An 11,489-nucleotide genomic window follows, 5' to 3' on the forward strand; every position below is an offset into this window, starting at 1 on the left:
TTCGATTGCAATGTATAATCCCTATGTTAGAGAGAAAAGCATAACGGTTTTAAAAACAATATATTGTTTTGTACATTTATATAAAGTTTTATGTTAAAACTTGGTAAGCAATGGTAGATTTTCTAAATTTGTTTTCAAGATTGTGGAGATCCCTCTCCTAGTAATGGTGACGCTGACACAACATCGGGTACAACGCTAAATGAGACCGCATTAATCACGTGTAACCCAGGGTATACCATAAATGGTTCCTCTTCCCTAACGTGTCTTGATAGCGGATGGGACAGTACTCCAACATGTAATATACAAGGTAAGTTTGTAATTTTTTTACCACATTATTATCCTTTTTTATTTTATGCTTTTCAGTTGATTACTTATTTATTCGTGAAAATTATATTTGATAATTTCACAGTGAAAATTATCAAAATATAATTTAACACTTTTCAATATCAAATTCCGTTCAAGTTTGAAATGAATACACAATGTTCTGTTACACATGCATCGATCCGCCAAAATTATTTAAAATCGTATATTTTGTACTTTTTTCAACGTACGTTAATATAGACATTTATCTACAGTTCTTGATAAGCTAATTAACCAGGGCGTTGTTAAACTTCAGCTTCATGAGCTATTCAATTTAATGAAATTAATATTATGAGATGCTGTTATGTGTACAAACAAATAAAACTAAAATAATTCAAGTACAATTAATGATAATGAACTCTTATACTACAATAAGTATCAAGTAACTTGGACATCTCTTCAATTTCATATGCATGTTTATAAGCCCAAACGTACTGCCTTTTATTAGTTACGGTGTTTCAAAAATGTTATGGTTGAATTAATATACTTAGTTATTATTGCAAATTATACAGTGGAAAAAGATATTAGCACACAAAAAACTAAATAACTTTGAAATGCTACTTATTTCAGATTGTGGTAATCTATCTATTACAAACGGTGTAGCAAACCTTCCTACTGGATCAACTTACGGAGAAGTGGCCTTCGTTAGCTGTAATGAAACGTATAAACTGCAAGGAAATGAATATATAACTTGTCAAGACGGGGGATTGTGGAGTTCTTACCCATCATGTATTAAAGGTACAAGTTAAACATATTGTTTCAATATATTATCATTATATATGCTGTCAGTCAATGTGGTTATATGAGTAGAATTACTTATAATTGTTACATAATTTGTTATTGAATATAATCATTTTCAATAACAATATTGATTGTTGATCGCTTATTCCTAATTGTCACGTTTTCTTTTCTCTGTTGTCATCTAAATTTGTAAACATAACAAAAATTCTATATGAAAAATAAACATTTGTCAGTAAAATATCTTTATTAATTTATCTGAGATGTAGCGAACAATGTAGCTCGATTAAACTTCTATTTCATTTTAGACTGCGGTACACCAGTGGTTGAGAACGGAAAAGTGGACATCACATTTGGCACTTTGTTAAACAATTCTCTAACAGTGACATGTGATGAAGGCTATAATATATCGGGAGATTCAACATGGACATGTGCTGATTCTGGCTGGGACTCTTCAGCTATATGTGTTATTCAAGGTTAGTGTGGTTCTTATGTTCCTGTTATACATTTACTATTTCAAACGGTGTGAAACTATATTACAGCTGTAGTTCAAATGAATATTTAATCCTTAAAACTAAATGATAAAAACATTGTTTTTTTTTATTTGATGATATTTGTAAACATTTATTAGTAAAAAAAAATGAAAACAAAAAAGCTGTTATTTGAATTAAAGTTTTATGCTTAATAATATAAGACATGTTCTGTTCCATTTTTTGTTAATTGTCAACTATTATCAATGAAATGTTATTTTTGGTTTTCTTTAAAGGAATGTAGAGTCTATTATTTCATGAATTTGAACGATTTGGAACTCTTTCAAAGCATTAAAACAACATTGCAAACAATATTTTAATGATGTGTAGTCGCATCGTAACAATACTGCAGAATGAAGAACTATAGTTTCTATAGCGGTTTTTATCCGGAAGTGGATGTTGTTCGTTAAAGACTTAACCTGTTACGACTGCGGAGATATAGCTTATAACTCTGTATACATTGCAAGCAATGTATACAAAAACCAAATTTGTAAAACTGTTACATGGAGAAGGGATGTTGATATTTTCTGTATGTACCTTTTAGACAATAATACAGTTCCGTTTATGCATACAACCTTACTAGGTTCAACTATTTTTGGTGTAATTATTCATGAATGCCTGTAAATTTAGCAAAATATAATATTTATCTTCCTAAAATTCTATATTACTTGTAACGAAATAGTTCTACATATTTAAGATTGCGGGGACCCTTTACCTTCAAATGGAGTGGCAAACCTTCCCACAGGATCGACTTACGGAGAAGTTGCATTTATTGTATGTAACGAAACGTATATTCTTGAAGGAGTGGAACATATAACCTGTGAAGACGGAGGAACATGGAGTTCTAACCCAACGTGTATTAAAGGTATTCATTTTCATTTTCCCAATAACATGTCAGTAGTTTCACCATCTTTAACAATCAGAATATTGATATTGAAACAGAAGAAGAAATTTTCAATATTATTTTTTAACTCAAGCACAAATTATTTTTAATTGAATGTGCCATTTTTTATCATTTGACATCAGGTACTATTTACAAAAGAGATGCTTGAAAGAGCTCAATTTATTATAATAATTCAATATAATTTATAAACTGTTTTAATTTGATTGTGCCATATTTTATTTGTCAGTTGACTATTCATGCTATACATATTTGACTTTGCACACTATACATAAAAGATAGTTTAAATAACTCAATTTATTTAGAATACTTACAAGCAATAACGTTTGACTTCACTAGTGAATTTTCAAAACTATTTTCAGACTGTGGAGTCCCAGTAATTGATAACGGGAATGTGGACTACCCGTCTGGCACGTTATTTAGTCAGTCTGTGACTGTCATGTGTAATGCAGGATACAATATAACTGGTGATACAAGCTGGACATGTGATGATTCGGGATGGAACGGTAAAACTACCTGTGATATTCAAGGTATGTATTGTCAGACACATAATGTTTGTAAGAAAATAAAATGATTATGTATTCTGTTGTATGATTTGTTATCCTGTTGTTTTGAATTCATCACGAATGTCGTACAATATATATTCAAGGTGAATATGCAATATGTTTGATGTTTTGTGCTGTTATTCTCATATAATTAGCTTTTAAGATTTTTATGGGTTATATGGGTAACAATTAACGATTATTAGGTAATATAACTCATGGCGATTATCATTGTAAATAGTTATATCACATGGCAAAAATATTTATAAAGAATTTATAAAACAGCAAAATTCCGTTACTTGAAGAGAAATGAAAATGAACATTACGTACAAACGTGCTTTATTTAACAAACGATTTTGCATCTTGAAATTTCCTTTTCCTGTTCCTTCTTTACAACATGTTACTGCTTCACTAATCATACAAACTTTGATTTCCTTACATCAAAGTATCTTACTTATTTTGTCGGCAAAGAAAATACTTTTACATTTATTATAAACATAATCTATTTAAGCTCGATTGCATAACAAGCTCTTGCAACTTACATCAATCACATTCGAGTCCGCTTGCTGGAACTAACCATTACTGATATTATATTTGAAAAATATGATTGTGACCCGAGTAAGGCTTGAACCCATGATCCTTGTGTTGAAAGGCAGAAACCTTAACCATTATTCCACCGCTTCCTATACTTTAACATAGTGAGAGCCGATAAACAATACACATTTCAAACGATAAAGAAATTTCCATTCAGTTAATGTTGCCTAGCCATAATTAAAGAAGATGCATTCCTGATAAAGAATATAACAAGGTGCACTGTGAACAAATGGCATTAGATAATGTTGCTTTATTATTGAGAAAAAAATGTGTAATTTGCTTCCAATATCTTTTATTAACATCCTTTTACACGTTGACGAGATCTAAATCATTGTGAATAAATAAAGCGTAAGGCCATGTAATAGCTTTTATGAACTATTAGTAACTTGAAATTCATATTGTTCAGTATGCGATGATCCTACACCGGACAACGGATATTCCCAGCTACCTAACGGAAGGACGTTTGGATCATTTGCATTGTTAACATGTTGGACTGACTACACACTGGTAGGAGACTCTCTTGTAGAGTGCCTTAATGGCGGAGTATGGAGCGATACACCTACTTGTGTAAAAAGTAAGATTGTAAATAATGAACTTTATTATCAATGCTTAGTAGTTTAACTCTGACATGATACAAATTCGCAGAGAAACGTCGTATACTGTGTTTAAACACTCATTTTCACTCATATTTGCCAATTTCAGATTTCAAAAGTACAGCAATAATAGCTATACAGTATTCTTATTTAATTCACACTTTATAAAATGTAACCAATAAACATCCAGCTTTTTTGCACCACGTTTTGTTTAAAATCGAAATCATTACTGGATCAGATCTTATTTATTTAGTCTTGTTTTCATTTTTCGAGTCCAAAAATCCATATCAAATCCATACTGTAATCTACCTAGTCTTTTTTATTTTCTGAGGCCAAACAGTCCATATCAAATACATATTATTTACTCTGTCTACTGTCTTTTACATGTCCTGAGTCCATAATTAGTATCAAATCGCACTCGAAGTTACAAAGTTGTTCTGTCAAAATGTCAAAACATAAATGGTGTGAAATAAATGACCCATTATACAGTGTTGAATACAAAACTGATTATTTTCGACTGGTACACAGCTGCAAATCCTACATCGGACCCTGCTAGCACTTCGTCCGATATAGGTTTGACAACTGTGTATTTGTAGCATAGCATTTAGTATAGCGTTCAACAATTTATAATAACTTTTTATACAACTCTTTATCTATATTGGATAATTGTTCAAAATCATGTCCATTTTTTTGATTAAGTTTCACACTAGTTCAGCTTCACAATATTTAATTTACAATATTTTGCAAAATACATATTGTACAGAAAACTGTGTTTTTGTTGTTTGACCAACATAAACTGTCAACCTTTTTACGACAATAAATAATCAAGTTAAATATGTTATGTAAACAATTTTAGACTCGCAACTTCCTGATGCTATTACCACTACCACTAGTAAGTATTTATTGTACAAATGTAATAATTTGTGATTGTGCAGTGTTGTTTTCATATACGTTGCATGGTTGTACTGTGTGTGCTATTGCATAATGTATTACTTAAATGCTTTTCAAACTAGTTATATAAGTAGAAGAAGAAGCTTTATTCTAATATACAATTGACAGAGCCAAAATAGCTCAGAGTCACATATTTTGGTATATAAACGTATGAATTAATATTTGCATCAATTAGGCAACAATAAAATTGTGAATGTAATAAACAAAGTGAAGTGTTCCTAAATGTAAAATAGTAATATGCATACAGTGTATTACAAAACACTGAACGAGTATTGCTCTACACTACTCTTACAAGCTTTGAAATCTTTTTACATGTGGTTACTTTCCTTGCATTTCAAAATTGGTTTTAAATGATATCTATAAATACAAATTAACATGCCCTTAACTAGAATAAACCGAATAATTGTGTTCTTTACAATATGTCTATACGTAAATTAGCTGGTGTCTTTTCATAACTGAATAAGCTCCCATAACAATTTCTTATTAAGATTAATACTATTAACAATATATACGTTATTTTGCATCTGATTGTTTTTTGTATAATTTGTATAAAACAATTTCAGTTTGTACATACATACAAACATACATACATACATACATTGTGTCAATGTGACGTAAAACCCAAAACAAACAAACAAACAAACAAAACATACATACATACATACATACATACATACATACATGCATGCATGCATGCATGCATGCATGCATACATACATACATACATACATACATACATACATACAAGCTAAAAGTCAAATTTAAAGCTAAATATCTACAAAACGGACAATAAAGTAAGAAGTATAAAGCAAAGATCATAATTGCCTATAAAATAGGAAGGGGATATAAGTTTGGTGTTGTCCGTCCGGGTCAACATCCCAATGGTTAATAAGGAAAAAACTAAAATACTTCTTTGTTCACATTTTTATATCTTTACGAAACATTTGTGCACATTCAACACTACTTTCGTCATTTGTGAAACATCTAACATGCTCTTAATGCATAATTGAAACATTATTATAACACATGTTTGACATTTCTAAAGAGTTTTAAAAAAATGATTTCTGAGGCATAATGTGCCTTTAAAGAAAAGAGGAAATCTACATGAACATAAACCGTCGGTTTAAGTGACAGTTTTCACAGGTTTTTCACATATGGATTCCACGAAATAGTGTATCATTGAGATATATATATAACTTTTTTTCTCTTCCAATAAGCATTTTAAAGATCTATTTCCATCCGGAATCGTAAATAGAATCAGATTTGTTACATTATTAACTTTTGCAAAACTGTATATAACAATTATGTCTTAAAATATGCATCAATTGGCATCAAGTTTAATTCATTCAGTTATTGCTGACCGTAAGGAAACTTTCAAGTCACTGACCAAACTAAGAACTTTTTCTTTTTTCATGTTTAATCAACTTGTGAGAATATAAGCAAAATATGCCTACATTTTTATGCCCCCACAAAGTGGGGAGCATATAGCGTTGCACTTGTCCATCCGTCTGTCCGTCCGTCCGTACGTACGTCTGTCCGTCCTTACGTCCCGAAATCTTGTGAACGCAACTCCTCTTAAACCGGATGGCAGATTTTGCTTAAACTTCCAGGGATGAACTACCTTAATGTGTAGATGGTAGTAAAGGAAGGAATTTTCGCTTCGACCAGATTTAACAGAATTATGGCCCTTTGTTGATTTTTTCACTATATACTATGTAGAAATTTTGTGAACGCAACTCCTCTTAAACCGGATGGCAGATTTTAAAAAAAAGTTCCACATAAAAATCTTACATACAGATATGCATGCTCTTGTTTTCGAGCACATCTGCACAGTGGGGGCATCCGTGTCTTTTGGACACAGTTCTAGTTCATTTAGTGTACAAACATTTTTGATTTAGTATACATACATGCTTTTAGTGTGCACACAATTTTATTAAGTGAACATTCATTTTATATGTAATGTACACTTGATTAAGTGTATATACATTTATTGATTTGGTTAACATACATTTTTATTAGTGTACATAATTTGTAAAATCTTATGTTTTATAGGATATAGGAAATGTTGATAACTTTAACTCTACAAGTACCAAGAGCTCTGGAACTAAGACTTCATTTATTTAACAATTGCTAAAATTGGACTTTAATATGATTTTTTTATATCTGAAGCAGCGTAATCAAATAAATAAAATAGACATTATTTATGTGTTCAATTAACTTGTTTATCAAACTCAATAAATTTAATGATAAACTAAAAGTTAAGGCATCAATGCACCAAAAACTAATAATTGTTATTTTGAGTAATTTACAGTTAAACAATAACGCAACGACATTTCACAGGATCATTATAATGTTTGACGTCATTAAAATCTCAAAACAGTGTCATCTATCTCACATTCTTGCTTCATTCAAATAATTTGTTTTATTTGTCAATGTATTTGCTTGTCTAGTTATTTAACTGTCTCATACAAAGCGTAATATATGTATAAAAAGTGTTATCTGATAAGTTATTATGAATGCAACAGGACAGCAGTAGTAGCATTTTTAAATGAGTTAGAAACTGATACATGAAAGCATTCTTTTTATAATACAAATTTAGACACCTCCTTTTGAAGACAAATATAAATATATACAACTTTGTATTCACACAGTCATCATTAAAATGCCAATTAATATTTGAATTAACAAGAGTAAACATACTGCAATTTATGTCATCAAATAAAAAGTTCAGCATCCAACTAAATGCCACCAACCATTTAATGATTGTATCACATAAGTGCGAAGGCACCATTATTTTGGTAAAATAATCTGAATAATTTATCTTTTACTTACTATTATCATGATATACGGATATGATGCATCTGCATTTATGGTACAAATGAATAAATTTGGCATATCTTTATTTGATTACAGCGCCGAAGACCGAAGACAATACATTCAATTTTGGTAAGTACCTGATGGTGTCTTCAGTATTATCATTTTTTACTAGTACAACTTACTTATCTTTATCATGAACACCTTGCCATAAAGAAAACATAATTAGTGACTGTTGATTTTTGTCAAATCATTAACCAATCATGGAAGCTTATATAGTGCATATTATACCATAAACCGCTATGGAAGGAAAACATCTGAATATAGCTCATACCAGTACCAATTATTGAAGAAAACATAGTGCACGTAATATCATTGACCAATCATTAAAGCAAAAATATTGCACGATTTTGTTAATGAAATTTGAATCGAGTCCATAAGAAACAAAATATAACTTACTTTTTTTAGATCTTAAAATCTTTAGCAATGAAAATTATGTTATTTATGTGAAGATCAATTTGACTGTATTTTGACAAATTGAATGTATAATACATGTATTTACATTTATGATTGATTTCAGAAACGACATTGATATTTGGTCTTCTACTTGGGTTGATTGTTTTAATCGCAGTTATTGCTGTCGTGGTATTCATATACTTAAAACGTTGCCGTCACCCTGCTAATAAGGTAAACTCTTTAATTTTAAAATGAAATTCAAGTCTGTAATCTTTTTAAAATGCATACTTTCCTGTTATATGTTACTTATGGCGGAGAATAAACAACATATCTTTAATGACACACCGAATATATTTATGAAAGCATGTATTAATTTTAAAAATGCTGTAAATAATTACATAAGCTAACCTTTAGCTAAATTGTGATGCTTTACTATATTTTTACAATAGCATGAGACTATAGATGCAAATGAATTCAGACGCGGTGCAGTTCACGATGACCTAGAAAACGAGGATGGAAGCTATCCATCCGTATTAATGGCACATCCTCCTCCAAGCAGCCGTGAAGCTATGCCACCTTTACAGTTTACTCAGAAGGGCAATGTTAACATCGTACCACCAATGACAAAAAAGAAGGCACCTGACGACGTCAAGAAAGCTATTGGTGCAGCAGCAACACCATCTGCCGGTAAAGCCGTAAACGGACAGAAGAAGAAAGGTTTGCCTCCAATTCCAGACGATGTTCGCCGATTACATGGAGGTCAACAAAGAACTGGAGCGGAAGCTTCCCCGAAACCAAAAGCAGCCTCAGAAGAACTGCCTCAAACTTCTGAAATCCCCGCGCCCTTAAATGAAATAGAGGCTACAGCTGAATCAAGAGAAACTAGAATGGAAGTCTTAAATTCAGAACTAAATGACAAGCTTTCTAAAGATGACTCTCAAAAGGTGTCGGAAAAGCAAACGGGCAATCCATCCTCGGAAACTATTGATAAACAACCTGATGGAGAACCATTTGAAACTGGAGCTATTCCTAAAACCTCAAAAACTGAAATCAAGGAAACAACTGATGAAAACAAACCACCTTCTAAAAAAGAAGACAAAGCAGATATGAAACGTAAAATACCACCATCAAAGCCTAAAAAGGAAACAAAGGGAAAGACAAAACCAGTAACATCCCTTAAATCAAAGTCTCTGAAAGACTCGTCGAAACCAGTGAAAACAAAAATCAAGGGAGATAACAGTAATGGTAAGGTAGTACATGGTTTACAATCTGAGGAGACCGTGATAGATATTGAAGGTGACAAGTCAGAGAATAAACAAACAAGTCCATTACCATTTACGGCTATTCCGACTATAGACGTAGAACAATTCACGCCAAGGAAAGAAAGTCAGAAAACAGTAACCGATGGTAAAAAGACCGATGCAGGTAAATCATCTCCTGTTGATGAGAAAACGACAGGTAGGAAAGAGGCATTTGTGATAAAGAATGAAACAACGAATGATCAAAAGGATTTAGATGATTTCTTTGATGCCAGTGAAACGGAAGAAAATGTTGAAAAGAAGACTGATCATAAACTTAGCAATTTGAATAATGATAAGTTAGATTTGCAAAGTGTTAGTACAAGTCAAAGCCCTCAAAAAGATATGCATCTGCTCCATCCTCCAGTTAATAATCCTCATTTTGGACCTACCAAAAATATTGCTAATGGTCATGATGATACTGCACGGACACTCAAAGCTACGGGGTTAAATGGCCAACAACACCTTGCAACAGTAGCAAACATTTCGTCGAATGCTGAACAAATAGTGCCATCTGTTGAAAGCATTGTTCCAACTGATTCTTCCTCAGCCGCCTCAGAAAAAGCTCTAGATTCTGATACTCATACAGGAAATTTTCATGACACAGACTCATTTACATCTAATTCTGAGGTTGACATTCCATCGCCTCCACCAAAACAAACTAAGCATTTCCTTTTCGACCCGGAACCGACATCAGTATTCAGAAATCTAACCCAAAGAAACGGAAATACGGATTCATTCTTTGGAATTGATCCTCATGAAGAATTACCACCGTCAAAACCGGTAACTAGACATGGTAGATCTACAGGAGCTGCAAAGAGCGCCGCGTCATCAAGACTACTTAAATCGTCATACGGGACAAAGCCACCAGAAGCATTGACTGTGTATAACCCTGCTATTGCAAAGAAAGATAAGGATCCAATAATAAAAGATATGGAACATAATAAAAAGGAGAGAGAGAAAAGAGAAATGGAAAGAATGAGGAAAATAAGAATGGGTGCAATGTCATCTGCTTATGGGAATGTTTCACCAACTAAAGGACTGTCGAAAAAGAAATAGTTATTCGCGTTGTGACAAAAGAGCCGAATAAGAATTGAATATATGAACATTGTATCACTTACTAAGTAAAGTGTGTGAAGAAATATTTAGCGAAGTAGAACATATAAATAATATTTTTATGCCGAATAACACCAGAAACGAAAAACATTGCATTAATGCTAAATGAAGCATATTTTAGGAGAGAAAAAAAAACAGAGATTCATCTTTAAAAGGGATTGATAAACTTTTATGACAGTTCATGGAAGCATTTTAATGTTTGCCATTCAAACATTGATGTACATAGTTCATTCTTGCCAAAAATATCATAGTATCCGTCCATTTAAACTTCATGTGATATTTATTTCATTTTTGCATTATTTTTGTCAACCATATGTAGAATATTTATTACATGTACCTTAAATGAATTTGATGTTCTATATTACTTACTGTAAATTTGATGTGAAATAAATCTAACTTGAAATATATTTATATGTTTGATTTCCTTCCAAACATAGTAAAATAATACGAGGGCTACAAAATAAACTCAACTGGCATCTAATACATTTTAACCTGTTTTTAATACATTTTTGCTGAGATAGCATAAAAAACCCATCATGATATCATGTGATTTAAATGCACAGAACAAATTATAAGACTATGTGGTAAACGCTCTC

General features: G+C 31.7%; 1 protein-coding gene across 1 annotated transcript in view; it reads left to right on the plus strand.

Moving 5' to 3' along the window:
• Positions 1–11,294, plus strand: part of LOC132726921 (sushi, von Willebrand factor type A, EGF and pentraxin domain-containing protein 1-like) — a 37,084-nt gene extending 25,790 nt beyond the window's left edge. The window contains exons 44-53 of the mRNA XM_060712332.1: positions 140–307; positions 931–1,098; positions 1,407–1,574; positions 2,326–2,493; positions 2,892–3,059; positions 4,072–4,239; positions 5,115–5,150; positions 8,123–8,155; positions 8,604–8,710; positions 8,929–11,294. Of these exons, the coding sequence (XP_060568315.1) occupies positions 140–307; positions 931–1,098; positions 1,407–1,574; positions 2,326–2,493; positions 2,892–3,059; positions 4,072–4,239; positions 5,115–5,150; positions 8,123–8,155; positions 8,604–8,710; positions 8,929–10,836 (3,092 nt within the window). The 3' untranslated portion in view covers positions 10,837–11,294. The remainder of the gene's footprint in view (positions 1–139; positions 308–930; positions 1,099–1,406; positions 1,575–2,325; positions 2,494–2,891; positions 3,060–4,071; positions 4,240–5,114; positions 5,151–8,122; positions 8,156–8,603; positions 8,711–8,928) is intronic.
• Positions 11,295–11,489: the final 195 nt, after the last annotated feature.

Source organism: Ruditapes philippinarum, unplaced genomic scaffold, assembly GCF_026571515.1.
Source record: "Ruditapes philippinarum isolate M1 unplaced genomic scaffold, ASM2657151v2 ctg3478_1_1_1_1, whole genome shotgun sequence".
In the NCBI taxonomy this organism is placed as follows: Eukaryota; Metazoa; Mollusca; class Bivalvia; order Venerida; family Veneridae; genus Ruditapes; species Ruditapes philippinarum.